Consider the following 21,334-nt stretch of genomic DNA (forward strand, 5'->3'; position numbering starts at 1 on the left):
CACCAAAGATAAATGTATAAGGTCACCCCAAAATACAAACAAAAGTAATTTATGGTAAATATTTGCGAATTAGTTTTGTTTTATCACACGAGCAGTAAATATCCATGGTAAATAGAATAGTCAGTATTTATTTGGGAGCACATACCTTAAATGAACCCTCTGTGTTGATACACTGCGCATTTTGGTCACACCCGCCATTGTTTACAAGACATTCATTCACATCTCTGCATGTAAAACCATTTCCAGTAAATCCTTTCTGGCATTCACAGATGTATGAGCCCTTAATTTGAAAAGAATAGAAAACAGTCACTAATTGATACAGTATATAATGCCTTAGTACATAGTGCATTTTTTTAAGTGACTTGAAATATTTTAATTTAAACTGTGTGCTGTGCTGGTAGATTAGAGTAAGAGATGTAGGAGAGTTTAAGGGCTGGTCCAATAACACCAGTTTTATTGTACTATTAAATAAATAAATTCAAAACTCTTATCCACTATGTCATCTGTGAGTCAGTTTTAAGAGAGGTATCCTGCACTGGATTCAAGTCCCATTTTGGTACACAGTAATCTGCAGGGAAGTTTGTTACGCTATATACTGTGCTACAGAGTGAATTTTCACTCTAGAGAGTGAAAATATCATTCTAGAAACTGAATTAATCCTCTATAAGCCTTCGACAAAGAAAGAAATGACACTTCAGTCCGAATTACACAAGAGAGTTGCAAAAAATGTTAGGAGAAATTATTGACTGTAAATAAAAGATTGAGGCATACGTTTGTAGTGTTTTTGCTATGCATGTCAGTATTCGAGTTGCTATGGATTTGTCTACTGATTGTCATTTTTTTATCTATAGGTCCCTGTTGCTATTTGAGATTACATATTGCGATTTGAAGATAGTGAGTAGAGTTGTGGATATTAGAAAATGGAGTTCTCATTGTAAGAAAATGGTTTTCTCATTTTAAGGAGGATTGTTTTGACATTTGTGACTATCCACATTCAGAAAGACAGAAGCAACAAATAAAAATTTGTCCCAAGGCTGGGATTTGACCACAGGTCTCCTGCTCACTAGGCAGACATGCTAACTGCTATGCCACAATGGCTTTGCACAACTCTATGGACTACTCTAGCACACATCCTTCCACATTCCAAATTCCCATTAATGCCTAAGTTCACTTGGAGTACCACCTAAACTCAAACAGTATTGAAGATTGTCTTCAACATTATTACAATAGCAGCTCAGCACTGAATGAAAAGAGCTCCTGCCTGAAACCCAGGTGTAGACAGTATAACCAAATGAAACTATATTTTTGCAGAGACCTTTTCAAGTCTCAAACATCTATGATGTATATATGCAGACTGGAGTGACAAATGAGAATTTGTACCAAGACTAGGATTCAAAGCAGGGTCTTCTGTTCATTAGGCGGATGTGCTAAGCAGTACACGATCCTGGCACAGTGTCTTTGCATAACTGCAATGGTGGGGTGCTGTCCCAGTACAGTTGGTGAACCTCTGCAGAGCTATTGGAGTTTAGGGAAGATACCGAGTGGGCTGAGGCATGAATGGGAATTCAGACTGAGGGAGGCATGCCAGGGTAGACAGTGCAGTTGTGCAAAGCCACTTTGCCACGGTGGTACGGTGGTTAGTATGTCTACCTTTGTAGGGATGAAATCTCTATTGAAGTAAAGTCTCTCTCAACCTAGTTACACAATAGTATATGGGATAATCAAATGGAAGTGTATTACTAAAGACAGTACTTAAGGTAGCCAATAAGTGGTGAAACACAAATTATTGTTGAAAATGCAGTTATACAGCAAGGAGACACACCACTGTCACGAGCCACCTGCACATATTCACAATTTGAAGAAAAAAATAGTAACTTGAGCTTAATATGAAAAATAATAATTTAATTAGTCAACATGTTTTACCGAGAAAATGCGTTGCGAGAGATCACAATTGAGATCCACAGAAATCGTGAAACTAAACTGCTGTGAAAGTGAGGTTAGGAGTAAATGCATTATGTACGATCAGAAATACAATTAAAGCAGAGCAGACTGACACTGTTTTTTATGACTGCCATGCTTACTGGTGTATGAGGAACTTCTTGTCACACATATTGTAACTGCTGAATAGCATATGACATGTATGATGATCCATGACCCATGTGCACCACAGGCTTGAGCACAGACCGAAGGATAGTCCTATGTGATAATTTGATGGATGTAAAACATACTTACATGCACACTATTATCAATGGTCACTGGCAAAATTGAAATTAACTAGACACAACAGTTTTGTCTGACCTAATTTGCCTGGATTAGCCCAGTGATGACAAGTGAATTGGTACACTTTTTTGTTTCAAGTCATTATTGGGGAAACAAATGCTGCCACTACTTTGAAATTGACAGTAAATGACAATTCCAATGATACAAACATAGGAGTTTCTCTAATGAAAAAATCCAATGGAGAACAAGGGGCAGTTACACCAATATTAATTTTCAATGGGAAATGCCGAGGATTGGCAGTTTTCTTGAACATTAGATGAAAATCAGCATGTAGCCCTTGAGTAACCATTCTAGAAAAAGCCTTGCACAGCACAGCTGAAAAAAATGTGATTGTTACTCAACAATGTCGTCATTCACCATTTAGAAAATGAAGTTAATAATTATTGATAACTTATATGTTTCAGTAATGGGCCTCGGCATCTCTTTTAACATTTGCCCAACAGCCTTCCCTTTACCTGTGTGATTTGATTTGTTTGGCAGTAAAGGAAACTGTTTTGCAAACCTCAGACTGAAGACTGCAAGAACAGTTTTAGATGACTGTTCCATATTTACCTGATGGCTCCAAATATACGTACTTGTACCAAACTGAGATAATGGAAAGTTCTGGTAGAATGTCAATAATTTAGGTACGAAGGTAATAACTCACAGATCAGTACAGGCATTAAGTCATTGACAGGCATCTAAAAAAGACTAAAACTGTTTTTAGCAAAATTTTCAGTTTTGTTCCTGTGTCTGTTAATGATTCAATGCCTCTACTATTTAGTTGATTATTGTCTGTAGTCCTAAATTATTAGCCTAACTGAATTAGTTAGAAGAAATGTACATTTTGAATTAATGTTGAACACTTCTACCAAGCTACAGAGCAACACGTAACTTCTAAAGCAGTTCTACAGTCTAACCTGTGTATTGGTACAGTCAGCATTGATGTCACAGGTATATGATCCAAGTTCACACTCATCATCATCAGTGCAGCCTGGCCCTGCATTTGGCTTCACAGAATAGCCCTCCTCACACCGACACGCAAATGATCCCAGTGTATTTTCGCACTTGCCGTTTTCACATACATCACGATCTTCCTGACATTCGTCCACATCTGCAGGCAATTGTGTACAAGAATCACATCATTACTTTTATTTGTATAATTATGGGGATGTAAGTGTGTTTTTATTAATAGAGCTAAAAAGGGGGCACAGAGAAAGTATGGAAGAGCACTGTACAAAGGAGAATAGAATTCTCCTCACAGGGCAGACAGCAGAGTGCTCACAGGCAATGGTGGATACATCGAAAATGAAATACTAAGGGCTCACCAAAACTGGTAGTTACATGTCAGCATCTTTATTATATTAGTGGCAGATTAATAATGAGACCTGGATCTCACAAACTCAGTTCAAATCTTGGTATTACAACAAACTCAGTTCTAATCTTGGTAGTTACATCAGCATCTCCTCAAGAAAATTTATACATAAAGCAACCAATACGCTATTACTGACTCCTAAAGAAGAAATCACCATATGTGATAAACCGTGAGGTGAATCATTCATCTAAAGTGATACATCCCAGCCTTTGTATTGTGGGAAGCCTAAACCAACATGCAATGGTAGGCCAGGTTGTTTTGTAAACCCAAAGACAAAATTCTAAACAAAAAGTAGTAATGGCTTTGAATATCAGCTGGCAAACTGAAACAATAAACACACATGCTCAATTCACTCCAAATTAAACTACTGGCATTACAAGAAATCAAGACTCAGTAAAGAATAAGCATTACACTAAGAAATTTACAGACTCACTGTGTGGAAACCATAACATAAACTATGAAAACTACAAAACACCTAAGAACTGCAACAGTAACTAACACATCAGTGTTATACTCAGTACTAAATGTTTCATCACATTCAGTACCTTTTGCCCATTTCAAAAATAAGATTTGCACATTAATTATTGTACATGGAGTATTAATCACAATAGCAATAAAAATACAACAGTTCTGGAAAATCTGGGAGTCAGTCAGACAAAGTACCGGAGGGAAGTGTATGAACTGAATGTTCAAAATCGTAAAGAAGAGATATTCCAAAGGAGTGTTGTCAATTACCATGAACATGTAAGAACCAATTAATTGTGGTCCTTGGAACTTCTTAATAAGCTATCCAGCTTGCTTTGCTTTTTATTTCTGTTGTCAGTCTTCTGACTGGTTTGCTGCCAGTCTCTCCATCACAGTGCAGCAGTTACACCAAAAGTCTTCCACTACTTGTTGGACACATTCGAATCTCTATCCAATATGATTTCTACCCTCTGCCACTCCCTCTGGTAGCACTGTGTCTTTTCTTCCAGTAATTTTCAAATATACCTTTCCTCACTGAATCTGCAGGAAACCACCTCATTTCTTACCTTATCAGTCCACTTAATTTTCAATATTTTTCAACAATACCACATCTCAAATGCTTCAATCCTCTTTTTTTCTGGTTTTTGCACAGTCAGCAATTCAGTTCCATACACTGCAGCACTCCAAATAGACATTCACAAAAAATTATTCCTCGAATTAAGGCCTATGTTTCATGTCAGTACACTTCTTTTAGTGGGGAGTTCCCTCTTTGTCTGTGCAAGTCTGCTTCTTATATACTTGATTCATCTGTTATCCATTATTTCATTATCAATGTGACAGAATTACTTCACTTCATCTACTTGGTGTCACCAAGTTTGACGTTAAGTTTATTGTTAATCTCATTCCAGCATCTCCTGAATACTTTTGTCTTTTTTGGTTTACCACAAACTGTTTTATATTCTGGGCAACCACAGCTGTTGAAAGGCATGATGATAGGGAAGAACCCCGCTTACAGCTGGTTTTGGTTTACTCTCAATCTATGTTCTGTGTTCATCAGACTGTTCTTCTGTTCAACATGTCCAGTAATTGTTCCTCACTTTCACTGAGGACAGCAATGTCATCAGCAATTATAAATTATCATTTATATTCATTCACACTGACTTTAAATGCCTGTTCTTAACTTTTCTTTCTATGTCGGTCATAGCTTCTTCGATGTACAGGTCTTACACCCTTTTAAATCTGACCACTTTTCTCTTGATGTTCCAGTCTTATTGTTCCCTCTCGATTCTTTTGCACACCTTGTATTTCCCATCTTCACCTACAGTTTATATCTACTTTTCCGAGAATTTCAAACATCTTACACTGTTTTACCCTCTTGATGGCTTTTTCTAAGATAATAAATCCTACGAAAGTGGGTTGCTTCAATTATCAAATCCAATATCAGAACTGCCTCTCTGGTGCTTTTACCTTTCCTAAGTCCAACATATCACCATTCAGCAATTCCTCAATTTTCTTTTCCATTCTTCTTTATATTATACAGAATCATATCTTTGAACTTAGCAACTTGGATGCACGAGTTGTCAACTAATTGTGTGATATTCTTGCATTTATGTGCCATTGCTGTCTGTGGGATTGTGTAAATCATATTGTTCTAAAATTCTGATGGTATATTTCCAGTCTCACAGATCTTCTACACAAACTCGAGGAGTCATTGATTGCAACTTTGTACAATGACTTAATGAATTCCACAGGAATGTTATCCATTGCTTCTGCTTTGTTAAATTAGAAGTATTATAAAGCTTTGTGACTCTCTATTCTAGGTGTGGTGGGCAAAATTTCGGACATGATGGGTCTCATTTTAGGGCATGATTTTAGGATTTTATGGCCTTGTCGAAGTAGCTGATTAATACATTCAAGACCAGGATAATACTAAGTGACAAGAAGTGTGCACCAAAGTTGTTTTTTGGAGGATCAGCAGTACTAGGATTCGATGAGATGGCCCAGGAAACCTGCTTTAGAATTAGGCTAGTGGGATAATTACGTCCAATGATGGCTGAGGTGAGAATGGTGGTGTATTGCTGTAAAGAGTCTTCATCTGAACAAATACATTTGCCTTGAATGCCAGGGCTGCACTGGAGGGAATGTGATGAGCACAGGATAGCAACAGTCAAAGTATAAGTACTGTTGTTTGTTAATGGGTTTAATGTGGAAAGAAGTGTGTAGCTGGCTTTTGACGAGGATGAGATAAACATCAAGAAAAACGGCACAGGATTCAGAATAGGACCATGTGAAATTTAATTGGTAGAAGATATTTAGAGAGTCCATGAGTTTTAACAGGTCAACCTCAACGTGAGTCCATACGGCAAAGATGTCTAAACGAAACTAGGGGCTGAAAGCTTATGGATCCCAGGAAAGCCCCCTCCAAACAACCCATGAAGAGATTGGTGTAGGCAGGAGCCATCGTCGTTCGCATGGCTCTATGCCTGGTCTATTTGTATGTCTGCCCATCAAATTTAAGTACTTTTGGTAAGTATAAAATTGGTTAAGATGAGCAGGAAGGATGACATAGGTCTGGAATGAGGTGGGCATTGACTAAAGAAATGTTCAGCAGCAGACACACCATGTATGTGGGGGATGTTGGTGTAGAGAGAGAACTCAATGGTGACAAGCAAGGTGTGTAGTGGGAATGGGATGGGCACGGGTTTCAGACAATCTAGGAATTGGTTGGTGTCTCTAATACAGGCAGGAAGTCTTTGTACTATGGGTTGCAGGTGCTGATCAACTAAAGCAGATGTACATTTGGTGAGTGCTTTGAACCCATCAACTATAAGATGGCCAGGATGATTGGATTTGTGGATATTAGGAAGAAGGTAAAATGTGGGGGTGCATGATTTGGGTGGGGTAAGAAGTTCTATGGATTGAGGTGCTTGTCCTTGTGAGGGACCTGAGATTTTAGGGATGGACTGCAGGTCAGCTTGTACCACAGGGATGGGATCTTGAAGGCAGATGCTGTATGTGGAGGTGTCAGACAGCTGGCGTAGACCTTCACTAACACACTCCTGCTAGTCAAGTACCCCTGTGGTACATATATGCTGGGATGATAATGATGGAGTCATCACCTTTTAGGGGATGCAGAGCCTGGAATCCTGCAGAGGACAGGTTAGGGTTATGGTGTAGGAACCTGTGGAGGGGTTGTGAAGTGATGCTGCATGTGAGGAGTTCTTGGAAGGCTTGTAAGCAATGATTTTGGGGTAGTGGTTGTAGATCAAGTTGGGATTGTGATTGCAACTGTTCAAGGCAGGGCTCAATGTCAGTTTTGCTGTTGGAAAGGTTTTGGGATTGGGTTGCAAAGTGATATTTCTAATTGTCATTATGTGTGAAGGAAAGTAGGGCCTTCACCAAACCAGAATGATTAAATGCAGGTTTAGGACTGTGTGACACCTCTACATACAGTATCTGCTATTAAGAGCCCATTCCTGTGATTCAAACTGACCTGCAGGTTTTAAGGAGGCACAGCAGGTCAGTCCCTCCTTAAAATCTCAGGTCCATCACAAGGACTAACACCTCAGCCCAGAGAAATTCTTAACCGCCAAACCAAGCACGCACACCTTTTACCTTCTTCCTACGGTGCATAAATCCAATCATCTTGGCCGTCCTATAGTTGCAGGCTTCAGAACACCCTCCGAACATATATCTGCCTTAGTTGATCACTGCCTGCAACCCATAGTACAAAGACTTCCATTAGAGTCACCGACCATTTCCTAGATTGTCTGAAATCCATGCCCGTCCTGCTCCCAACACACACCTTCCCTGTCTCCATTAATGAGTTCTCCCTCTATACCAACATCCCGTATGAACATGGCCTGTCTGCTGCTGAACATTCCTTCAGTCAGTGCCCACCTGACTCCAAACCAATGACATCCTTCCTGCTCACCTTCACCAACTTTATACTTACCAACAACTACTTAACCTTCGACGGGCAGATATACAAACAGATCAGGGTACAGCCATGGGAACCAGGATGGCTCCTTCCTATGCCAACCTCTTCATGGGTTGCTTGGAGGGGCCTTTCCTGGGATCCATAAGCTTTCAGCCCCTGGTTTGGTTTAGACATCTTTGCCGTATGGACTCATGGCGAGGCTGACCTGTTAAAACTCAACGTATCTCTAAACACTTTCTTCCAATTAAATTTCACATGGTTCTAAGTCGAATCCCATGCCATTTTATTTGATGTTGATCCCATCTGCACTGAAGACCATCTACATACTTCTGTCCAGCTACAGACAGACACCTGTACTTACATTCTGACAGCTGCCATCCATTCCATGTCAAACGTTCCCTTCCATACAGCCTTGGAATTCAAGGCAAATATATCTGTTCAGATGCAGACTCTTTACACAGGGTGTATATGTGGACAAGGAAAAAAAATTCCCATATTTCCCGGTTAGAAAATACACTTTCTTCCAGATGAAAATACATTTTTTCTGTGTTAAGTGACAATATACCTTTTATACACCAGCGTAGAACTCCTGACACTTTAGGAAATGAACTTTTAAAAAAAAGTTGCATTTTGGAAAGATCTTTGATTTGCAGCAACATGTACAGTTCATATTTTCATATTACGAAAGTACATAGTCGAACGCCACCAAACATGGAATCACTGAAATCAAGATCGCAATGCACTTTTGTATGCCAATCATAGCTCATGTCACGTGATCATGCCAGCTGGTGGTAGCAGATATTCAATGCGTTTGCAAGGGGCTCCCAAAACCAGATTTCGTAAACCAATCTCCCAATACCATTTCTGGGTGTTCACGTAAACACTTCAAAATTGATTCTGGAAATCCGCTTCTGGTTACTGGTTTTCCAATTCTGGAATAGATTTTCGCTCCATGTAAATGCAGCCGATATTGAAACGTGCTTGGGCTGTCAGGTTTCATCTTATTTTTAAAATTTTCAGCTAATATTGACGGAGTGGCTTTTTATACAGTAAAAGGATAAGTAGAAATATTAGACTGAAGCTGTTTATATGAGGGTTGGAACTTAAACAGTGACAACTACTTATTCACAACCGATACAAAAGAGTCACATGTTTGCACCTGTTACTGTCCTTCAAAGTAGTCACCAGCATTGTGTAGAAGGACATCAGAGGATACTCCAAGAGCATCGGAATTTCATAAGCCATAATGAAATGCATAATTTGACTTAAAGAGCACATTCATCCGGATTCACAAAGAAGTAAGCCCCAAGCTGATATTAAACTTTTCACTGTGTCTTTCAGGACACAAATTTTCTTGAAGTATTACTACTATATTATCTCATGTTTAGTTCTTTATTATGGCATAACACCATATGTCCCAAAAGATAACAATGTGCTCTTTAAATTCCACAAACGGTTGACACTAGCCAATAGCGTTTCAAATAAATTGACTGCCTCTATGGAAAAGATTAATTAAAGCCAAAGTTTTTCAACAAATTGACAAAACTGCCAAAAACCTGGAAACAAAATGAAATCAGAAAACTGGAACTAATAACACTTTTTGCCTTCCATAATTATGTGAATGTATTTTAATATTTATAGCTCCTGGCCACAGAAATCCATTTAGTTTTCATTTGAGATGAGAACTGTAAACCAAGCAGAAACAACAAATTCACTAAACATAGACAGTTCATGTGGAGACTACCCTCATCCCTCTACATATCAAACTGCTCTGTGCATTCAAAAATCTGGCAGTTTGGGCGTGCCAGAAATATGTTTCCAGATAGCATCTCGCTGCTTGTTGCTACTGCTGATACTGCTCGTGTCTAGTTACCTTGGATACAGCTACAGTCACACTTCAAGTAGACAGAAGCAGAAGAATATACTGCTCATGCGCGACTCAACTGCGCATGCACATAGGCCTGCTGGAAACTGCTCAAACAAAATTAATTCCATTGTGACATCATGCCCATTGGAAGCAGTTTGTTGCTGTGAAGTATTGCATAGTCTTCATCATAAAGCCTTTGACACATTTTGCTGTTGGCAAACGCTTGTGAGTGCACCGTGTTTGTTGCTGTATATGACACATTTCCTTTGCAACTTAAGTTTTCTTTCCCTCGTATACGTTTTATTGCTGTAGTATTATATTGCAGTAGTGGGCTAAAGTAAAATTCTTTGTTAGAATATCAGTTCTTACCAGTCAAAACAATGAAAAATTCCTGGAATTATAAAAAAATTCCCGGGTTTTTCCTGGTTTTCTCCCAGATGAAAAAATTCCAGTTTTTTTTTTCCAAATTTCCCAGTTGTCCGGAAGCCTAACCTCAGCCTTTACTGGACATAATTGCTCCACCAGCCCAGTTCAAAAGCAGATTCCCACGTGCATCACATTCAATCCTGGTACTGCTGATCCTTGCCAAAAACAACTTCAGAGCACACCACTTGTCACTCAGTATTAGCCTGGCCTTGAATGTATTAATCAGTTAGTTCAACAAGGCCACGAAATCTTGAAATCATGCCCTGAAATGAGATTCACTCTATCTGAGATTCTGACCACCACAACTAGAACAGCTTTTTGTTGCCCTCCCAATCTTCGCAATTTCCTTGTCAGACCCTATGCTGTTTTTGCACCCATCACCCTACAAGATGGCTCCTAGCCCCTGTGGCTGTCCCCACTGCAAGATTTGCCCTATGCATCCTTCTATCAACACCTATACCAACCCTGTAACTGGCAAAACATATACTATCAAAGGGGGAGCCACCTATGAAACATGTCCTATACCGTCTGTTATGTAAACACTGTTCGGCCTTTTACATTGGCATGTCTACCACCAAGCTATCAGTTAGGATGAATTATCATAGGCAGTGAATGTATACCGGTAACACACGATATCCTGTTGCCGAGAATGTTCAACAACATAACAGTCCTGACCTCAGTGCTTGTTTCACCACATGCACCATCTGGATTCTTCCCCCAGATGCCAGATTCTGATAATTCTGCAATGGGAACTAGCATTACAACATGTCCTTGGTTCTTGCCACCCACCTATCCTTAATGTACACTAATTTCTTCTGTACTGGCATTTCTTCACAGTAACTACTTCTTCTTCACTTCATTTTAGTTTTCTATATTTTCTGACATGTCTATTTGCTGTATTAGAGGAGACAAACAGTCAACATCACAAAAATGATACTTCAGTTAACCTCAATTTAGAACTTCGCACACTGTCAGACTTCACTAGTAACTTTGAATGAGTTTCAAGGTTGTCAGTTCTCAAGTTCTTCATCATAAAGATAGTACATCGACGAGATGAATCTTAAACAATTGGCAACAAAGCAGATACAAAATTCAATAGATACAGCAATTACAAAGATAATAAATGAAGTGACACAAAAGTTCTTAACTGTGTGCTTCATAATGAGATGTCTGTAAACTATCCAAATAAAACAAAATATAGGACAATACCAATGCAAGAAGTTTTTCCAGGCCCTGGAAGCAATCCTTCTGTACAAATACATGAAAAACTGCCAGGACTGTTTATGCAGCGACCTCCATTGCAGATGCGTGGGTTCTCCTTACATTCATCTACATCAGTGCAAGTACGTCCATCAAGTAGCAGCATGTATCCTGTCCTGGAAGCACAAAAATTTTATTTCTTACCATCAAGGAAAGTAATCACAAAGCTACCATACAACAAAACAAGAAATCATTTTTGCAAATTTTAAAACACAGATGTGTATAAAACAGTACCCAAAATTCCTTGGGTGAAGACTGTGTAATACACATTTCTGCTACTAGGGGTATGTTGCAGACCTCCTTGAGAGTTCAGTATTGTCTGGGAAGAGTTTGTCTGCCAATCTGCCAACTGTGGATTTTTTCACCACAGATGGTTTGCACTCTCTTCATTTTTTAAGATAACAGAATCAAATGAACAATAAGTGGCTGTAAATTTTTGTTTTATGATCAGAAAAAATGATGTAGAAACTATTGTGATGTAGAAAACAACTTGACACTGTTTCAAGAAACAAACCAAGAACAAGTCGTTTTAAAATGGTGATATGTCGACTGATGACATACCTCGTTTGAGATGTTCACCAGTTTCCCAAACAGACCGATATGTCACACAAATTTGTGAACTTGTGGTGAAAGACTGTCATCAGACCACTGAACTATGAAAATCATAAAGTTGTTCTGTAACAACAACTGAAATGCATATCTAGCTTTTTTTAGTGGCTCCTACAACCAATGAAAACAACAAAAAAATCTAACTGCATAACATTTCACACCACAATCATTACTTGTTTTGATTCAGTATTAGGTAATGTTTCATGTAGCAGGCCTTGAGATTCTGCTATCTTAGTAAACAGTAATGAATTCCAAGGAGGCTCTTAATTCCTAATTATGTACTGACTGCCTTCACAGATAAATAATTCATTCCCGATAATGCAGCTTTTGAAATGTGGTGCTGTAGAATTATGCTGAAGATTAGTTGCATAAATCAAATAACAGATGATGAGATATTGAATCAAACTGGGGAAAAAAGAGATTTACGGCACAACTTGACTAAACGAAGGGATCAGTTGATAGGACACATCCTGAGGCATCAAAGACTGGTTAATTTGGTGATGGAAGGAAGCGCGAGGGGGTAAAAATTGTAGAGAGAGACCATGGTTTGAATATTGTTGTGACTCGCCGATCATTCAAAGCGCCGCCGCGCAATTACGCGCGTCCTCTACGTGCGGCACTGCCTGCCAGCCATGCAGCAGCTGCGCCACCTAAGCAGCCAGCCGAGCAGCGGCCGCTAGACTGGGACTCAGTACTCATTCGAATGCTAACGTGTACACATGTCTTGCTTGTCAACTTACTCTGTGACTTATATGTGTTATGTCGTTCTGAAATATATTTGTTGAACTTGATGTTATAACAATTGGCAACGAGGTAGTGGATTTTTCCTTTTCACCGTTGACCCACAGGGTTCCATGGCTACTGTCGAGCAACTATTGCAAAATCTCCTTGAACAGCAAACGCTTCTAACAGCGGCGATTCACAATTTCGTCGCAGTGTCAAATGCAGGGCATTTCTCGCCGTTGGCTGTACCTCCTTTTCCTCCTTATGACGAGACAGCGGAAGACTGGTCTGATTATGAAAAACGTCTTCGACAGCACTTCTTGGCATTTCATGTCACGGATGAACAACCATGTAAGTCTCTGTTCCTTTCCTGGATTTCACCTCAAATGTATCGATTGTTACCGCAATTGGCACCTTTTGAAGAATCCTGCATCTTTGTCCTTTGCTGAAATGTGCTCACTTCTGTCTGTCTATTTTCAAAAGCAAACGCATGTGGTAGCCTCTCGTGTTGCCTTTTATCGTTGTCAAAAACAGCCACATCAATCCTATCACACTTGGGCTGCTCAACTTCATGGCATCAGTCAAAAGTGTCAATTTGTTACTGACGTTCACAAAGAATCCTATGCCGATTCCATGGTATGGGATGCTATTATCCGGTCGGCGCCCGACAAAGAAGTTCGGCAACGTGCCCTTCAGTTGGCGAATCCGACTCTAGATGAAGTTCTCTCCATTGCGCAGTCTTTTGAAATTTCTCGCGCCGCTGGGGCGCAAATAGGGGCGTGGGGTGATGTCGGGGAAATACAACCTCTGTGCACTGTTGATGACGCGTGCGGCGCGTCCCCGCCGGCCAACGTGGCCGCAGTGCGCTCCCACACGCAGCCTCGGCCTAGCCGTAAACAACCCACTAAGAAACTGCAGCAAAACCCCCGGCAGCTTCCTTCATGTCCGCGGTGTTTTACGAAACATTCACACGAGGATTGTCCCCAATGTTGGGCTGTGTGTCACAATTGCAAAAAGAAAGGTCATGTGTCTTCTGTTTGCAAATCCGACCGCATACATGATGTTCATGAACATGACGCTGATTCTGATTCTGTGTTGTCTGTCAATTGCACTTCTTCCCTTTCAGGGAAGTTATTCCTCACTGTCCAAATCCTTGGTCGAGATGTTCGCATGCAAGTGGATACCGGTTCTGCTGCCACTATAATTAATTCTCAGACGTACCTTCAGTTGGGTTCTCCACTCCTGACACCTGTCACTCAGAAATTATGGACGTACAATAAACAGATGTTTTCTCTCTTGGGACAGTTTAAGGCTGAGGTATCTTACAAATCCGTCGTTCGAACTGTTCCCATATTTGTGGTCGACCAGAGCAACACAGAAAATATTTTTGGTTTCGATGCCTTTCGCGTTTTTGGGTTCTCCATAGATGACTCTGTCAATATTGTCTCTGGTGCTATTCCTTATGCTCAACTGGATTCCTGGTCAACTACATTTTCGTCCCTTTTTTCTCCTGGGTTAGGCCGTGCAAACGAGTTTGAAGCTCATATCACGCTCAAACCCCCTGCTCGGCCCAAGTTTTTTCGGGCTCGGGCCATTCCTGTGGCCCTTCGTGATCGGGTAAAACGGGAGTTGGATCGCCTCACTACTTCAGGGGTCTTGCTTCCTGTCACTTCCAGTGAGTGGTCCTCTCCTGTCGTTGTCGTTGCTAAGCCAAATGGTGATATTCGTCTCTGTGGCGATTTCAAAGCCACTGTAAATGCTCAATGCCTCATCGACACTTACCCTATGCCCCGTCCTGAAGAACTGTTCACTAAACTTGCTGGAGGCCAGTATTTTTCTAAAATTGACCTGTCAGAAGCTTATCATCAACTTCCTCTCGACGCTGCTTCCCGGCAGTTTCTGGTCCTTAACACGCCTTTCGGCCTCTATCAATACCACCGCTTGCCATTCGGGGTTGCTAGCGCCCCTGCTCTCTTTCAGCGATTCTTGGAAGAATTATTGCTCCCTGTCCCTGGGTGTATCAATTACATGGACGACATTGTTGTCACTGGCTCCACCACTGAAGAACATCTTCAAAATCTCCGCACACTTTTTCATGTCTTACAGACTGCCGGTCTTAAGTGTAATCTTCAGAAATCAAAATTTTTTCAGGCATCTATCACGTACTTGGGGTTTCAACTCTCTCGGGATGGTATTCGTCCGCTTCAGCAAACTGTCGCTGCGATCGATGCCCTTCCTCGCCCTACATCTGTTAAGGAACTGCAGGCCTTCTTGGGGAAAATAGCATACTATCACAAGTTTTACCGTCTGCGGCTTCGGTGGCTCAACCGTTGCATCGCCTGTTGCATAAAAATGTGCCTTTTCACTGGTCCGCGTCAAGCGATGCGGCTTTCCAGAAATTGAAGACTATGCTGAAACAGGCCCCGTGCCTGGCTGCTTATCGACCCGGCCAACATCTTGTTCTTGCCACAGACACCCTTCAATATGGGGTCGGTGCAGTCCTTGCGCACCATTTTTCTGACGGTTCAGAACAACCCATTGCTTATGCCTCCAAAACTCTCACAGATGCCCAACAAAAGTATTCTCAAATTGAAAAAGAAGTTTTGGCCATTATTTATGCTCTTCATAAGTTTGGTGTTTTTCTGTGTGGCTCAAAATTTCATTTTGTTACGGATCACAAACCACTTGTTTCCTTGTTTCATCCATCAATGTCACTTCCCGATGAGGCTGCACACCGCCTCCAGCGTTGGGCTCTTTACTTGTCTCGTTTCAATTATGAGATTCATTTCCGGCCAATGGCTCAACATACAAATGCTGATGCTCTGTCTCGCCTTCCCATGGGTCCTGATCAGGCATTCGATAGGGACGAACTTTTGTGTTTCCACCTGGATGTTGCCGAGCAGCGGGTTGTGGACGGGTTCCCCATCACTGGGGACAGGCTGGCGGCTGCTACGGGTTCTGACTCTACCCTCTCCCGGGTTTTACGCTGTATTCAGAAGGGTTGGCTAGATCGCCCATCCACTAAGACTTCTGATCCAGTAGAACTACTACGCTTTGCGCTACCGCCTCACGGCTAGGGATGGTGTTATCCTCCTCTCCACTGACAATGCTTCACCGCGTGTTGTGGTACCTGCGTCTTTGCGTGCTTTGGTCTTGCGCCTCCTTCACCAAGGGCCCTTGTGCATCACAGGCCGCTGCCCCAAAGTCATCTTTGTCACCGTGGCCTTCGCCTGAGAAGCCCTGGGAGCGCATTCATGCTGACTTTGCGGGACCCTGTTTAGGTACTTATTGGCTCCTCGTAATTGACACCTACTCTAACTTTCCTTTCATTGTCCGTTGCACGTCGCCTACCACCGTGGCAACCACCAGTGCTCTCACCCGCATTTTTTCTTTGGAAGGCCTCCCCTCTACTCTTGTAACTGATAATGGTACGCAATTTGCCTCTTCCGAATTTGCGGATTTTTGTGCTCGTCACGGTGTTATGCATGTCACGGCCCCGCCGTTCCATCCACAATCCAACGGTGAGGCTGAACGACTGGTCCGCACATTTAAGGCTCAGATGCGGAAACTTCTGACTTCTTCTGCTGCTGATGATGCGCTTCTCCAGTTTCTGGCGTCCTACCGTTTCACCCCCATGGGCGACCACAGCCCGGCTGAGCCCCACACGCTACTTCATCTTCTGCGGCCTTCCACCTCACGGCCGCGGGTGCCTTCACTTGGCCGGTTCACCGCCGACGACCTCGTCGGGGTACGGGGATATGGCAGGCGGCCAAAATGGAGCCCGGGCCGCATCTTAAGACGCCTGTATGAAATCCAGACGGACACGGGTGTTGCAGTGCGTCATTCGGACCAGCTTCGGCCTCGTGTGCCAGCAACGCCTGTTCCGAATGCCGCTACACCACTTTTGGCCCTACCTGACGCTCGGGATCTTGGCATCTCTCAATACTCACAACAGAGCCCTCTCACCGTCATCGCGATGCCAGTGCAAGAACGGACGCCACCAGGAGACGTGCCCATGCAGGAACCGGATGACCATCCTCTGTCAGAGCAAATCTACTCGCCTCCTCCTCCAACAGACGCCGACACATCGCCCATGTCTCCTGTTATATCAATTGGACTTGCCGCAACGGGCAGATTGGTGCAGGAGTCCCCAGCAGATTCAACCCCTACGTCTCCTGTCATCTCGACCCGTTATCATCGGGGACACTTCCGTGCATACGGGAAGCCTCCTCCTCGGGACTTTACGGTGAGTCAAGCAACGCCTATGGACGTTAGCCATCTCCAGGACACCTACGTGCGGCGCTGTCTGCCAGCCATGCAGCAGCTGCGCCACCTAAGCGGCCAGCCGAGCAGCGGCCGCTGACTGGGACTCAGTACTCATTCGAATGCTAACGTGTACGCATGTCTTGCTTGTCAACTTACTCTGTGACTTATATGTGTTGTGTCATTCTGAAATATATTTGTTAAACTTGACGTTATAACAAATACATCGCATGTTCAAATGGATGTAAGTTGCACTACTCTTGCAGAGATGAAGAGGCCTGCACAGGATAGACTAGCATGCAGAGTTGCATCAAACCAGTCTTTACAATGAAGACCACCACCACTACTACCCCCCCTCCCAGCACCACCACAACCACCACCACAACAACAAAAACAACAATGAGATAACTGGTCTTTCCTGACAATCACAGCTTTATGAGAGAAAAAGACAGGAAGCAGATGATTTTTAACATTTTGAGGCTGATGCCCATAAAAATATGGAGGAAGTTGGTTTGGTTGAAAGACCACTGCTGGTAATTTTATGAGTTTGCCTTCTTGTGTATCCTTTTGTTCCTGTTCGAGTTATTATGCTTGCCACATGACTGAGCATCTCATTAGTTCAAATATTGATCACTAGACTGTCTGAGCATGCTGAAGAAGCATGTATATTTCTTCCTTATATTAGGTCTTCAATAGCCTGTTTTTGTTGTGTCATCAGATAGTAGAATCAAAAAAGTGGGGTGTGCATTGACTGATGGCGGAAATTCTCAGAGTTGTTTAGTAGTTTTGAAGATAGTGACAACAATTTTTTGGAAGATAATGTCACAGACAACTCTGGGAATGACATCAACCATATTCAAAAAAGAAATTTTGGAGAGTCCAGGCAAATAATATATTGTGTGAAATACTTTATTCAGCGGTATATTGATAATTTTCACTTATGGACCATCTGACAGCAACTGAATAAAACACAATTTTAGTGCCATACGCGTTTCGCCTTTATTTTCTGCAAGGCATCATCAGTGGCAGGTTGCGTAGACAGTTTCTTACATATTACGCTCCTGTTGCATTTTTGGTGTTGTTCTTCTTTCTATGAGCGCCAATTTGCTGTTTTTTCCACATTCCACAGCACTATGCACTGAACGCTTGTTTTAATGCAATGTTTTGGTTTCTGTTGCCGACAGTCAGCAACAGAAACCAAAACATTGCATTAAAACAAGCGTTCAGTGCATAGTGCTGTGGAATGTGGAAAAAACAGCAAATTGCTGACAGTCGGCAACAGAAACCAAAACATTGCATTAAAACAAGCGTTCAGTGCATAGTGCTGTGGAATGTGGAAAAAACAGCAAATTGGCGCTCATAGAAAAAAGAACAACACCAAAAATGCAACAGGAGCGTAATATGTAAGAAACTGTCTACGCAACCTGCCACTGATGATGCCTTGCAGAAAATAAAGGCGAAACGCGTATGGCACTAAAATTGTGTTTTATTCAGTTGCTGTCAGATGGTCCATAAGTGAAAATTATCAATATACCGTAGTATTACGTGCAACTGGGGAGGACAGGACCACAAAAGTTGAAGACTTTATTCAGCTTTCGATTGAAAGTGCTTTCTGTACATAATTCCAGAGTTGTTTCATTTTCAAATATGCCTTTTTGTGGCAGAATCAGAAGAGGGAGATGGACATCAAGTCATTTCAAGGGTAAGCAAGGGCATTATTCCCCTTGATCTCACACTTGAAGAGTATCGAAGATCAAGGATGAGGGCAGACTGTAAGGTAGCTGGATGATTACTGACAGTGTGCCAGATGTTGCTGTATATCTTGGACAATCCTGACAGTGCAATATACATTTGGTTGAGAACAGTGCCCCTCAAGAGGTTTTTTTAAATACTTTCTAACAAATTCTATTATGGATATGTGTAGTGTCAAGCTAATCTGTTTGTCGAATAGTGAAAAAAGAGTTTAGAAAGCATGAATTCCCTTCCCATATATATAGACTGTTAAATTGAAAGAGGGTGACTTGAAAAGCATGATGTAAAGAAACAAGCTACCAGTGTGGTGAGTGCGAAGTCACACTGTGTAAATTACAGTGATTGAAAATGTACAATGCAATACTCCAATTATTTCAGATAAGGTTCTCAAACATGATTCCTGTACACAAAATGAACTTTATGCTTCATTAATGAATATTTATCATGGTGCTTTCTGAAAAGTCCTGTACCTATACTCTTGACCAATTTTTTAAAAGTAATGCTGCAAAACAATCACTTCATTGAAATACATGTTAATTCAAGAATATCATATTAGAAACCATTTAAGATTAGGAACAAATATATTTCATTAAGGTAAATATTATACTATAAATTTTCTAAGAGTTACTATAGCTGAAAACATAGTAAAAATGGCACCATTTTGCAGCATAAGTTTATATGTTATGTTCAGTACCTGGAGTGTTAACATGTCCAGCCAAAAATGATTAAAGATACTAACCTACATGCACAGGAGTAACTGCCAGGTGTATTCATACAAATGTCATCACAGCCACCATTTTGTTGTACACACTCATCAATATCTGTAACAGCACATGGGATGATTATGATTATGTCACAAAATTTACAATAGGAAAGGAATCATCATGTCCCATTGTCAAGCAGTGCCTACTTGTGTATCATTACAGAATCTATGAAAGTGCAATTCACTGTAAACTATATTTGAGTTTCTAAAGAATGCACTTTTTGTGATGGCAAAACAAATTACCAATGGGATGATAGTTCTGACACAGTAAAAATGTTAACAGTCTTAAAATGCATAACCAGAAGGCCGGTAAATATCTCAATGCAAGAAAAGAACCCTTTAGAGATTTTCAAATGCTCTGCTTTAATATGTAGCCTAGTTAGATGTAGGGTTATATAACATAACAATTACATCCATCTCTAAGACTGGCAGGCTTGTCTGCATTTTCTGAGTACTTCTGTCACATGTCTGTTGAATTAAATTGTGAAGCACACTTATTGGAACTGACTCTTGAAGTTAAGGGTGAATAAATTGCTTTACCTACCTATTTGAAAGCTAGTGTAAACACTTTTTCCTTTGCGTGTTTCTATGCACCACACATCAGTCAGCTATAGGCAAGTGGATGCCCTTCCTTTATTTTACATATTACCCCTAAGTTTCCAAGTTTTTCTACAGATGTTCTGGATAGAAGCTGCTGATGGCTTTATTGGTTTTGACAAAATGGAGATATATTACACAATCTGTTTTCAAGAAGATGGCAAAGTTGGAATATTCTTTCTGTCTTAGGGATAACTGAATTATAAATATCTTCAGGTTTGATAATCTTCATTCAGGCACATGGCAAATTTGAAGCAAAATCTTACACTGTAGCAAATATGAAACTGGAAAGAAACAAAAACTTCAAAACCTGATAGAAGGGCAGAGAGGGTAAAAGCCATGAGCTACAAATCACATCTCCAAGAGATAAAAGAAGCTATGGTTAAAAAAGAAGCTTTGGAAGACAGTTTATGAATAGGTTAAATGTCTAAATGACATTATGAGATTTATAAGAACGTAGGCTTCCGCAGCCGGTGTCATAGTGATTAAAATTCTTCTGGGTATTATGCCACGCCATTGCTAAAAACTAACAACAATAATAAACTAAAACCAATGTTTCAGCCAAATTGAAACAGCCTTTCTCAGGGCACGACTGGTTTTGCATGGGGATGGGTGCTTCTATTTATTACAGACTATCGATGGCTAACATCACTGTTGTAAAACTTTTAATTGGCCCTCTAATATGATTGGCTAGTCATGACCTAAGGGAAGATGGAAGGAAAGAGGCTATTAGTGGATGTCCATGTTGTCAACGATTGGTAGCTGTCTGCCAATCAGTGTTCGGCTTCTGGTCGGCAAGTTTTCCTCCTGGTGTGCGTGGAAGTGGACTGACAGTTGCTCTACAGCTGTGTGTGCAGATACGTCTGTGTCCCGTGTAGCTCTTGCCCCGTGACCGGTCACGGCCCATTGGACTGGGATGGCCGGCAGCCAGGACGCTGGGAGTTTGTAGCCATCTTCTCTGTTGATGTTGTCAGGCTGCTTAATAATTTCAATCGCCTCCCGTATTTTGTGTTCTTGCATCCACAATTCTTTCGC

General features: G+C 41.3%; 1 protein-coding gene across 1 annotated transcript in view; it reads right to left on the reverse strand.

The window, feature by feature from the left end:
• Positions 1 to 21,334, reverse strand: part of LOC124622681 (fibrillin-2-like) — a 631,069-nt gene that overhangs the window by 184,719 nt on the left and 425,016 nt on the right. The window contains 4 exon segments of the mRNA XM_047148470.1: positions 146 to 280; positions 3,180 to 3,373; positions 11,542 to 11,708; positions 19,679 to 19,760. Coding sequence (XP_047004426.1) covers positions 146 to 280; positions 3,180 to 3,373; positions 11,542 to 11,708; positions 19,679 to 19,760 — 578 coding nt within the window.

This window comes from Schistocerca americana, chromosome 7 (assembly GCF_021461395.2).
Source record: "Schistocerca americana isolate TAMUIC-IGC-003095 chromosome 7, iqSchAmer2.1, whole genome shotgun sequence".
Classification (NCBI taxonomy): Eukaryota; Metazoa; Arthropoda; class Insecta; order Orthoptera; family Acrididae; genus Schistocerca; species Schistocerca americana.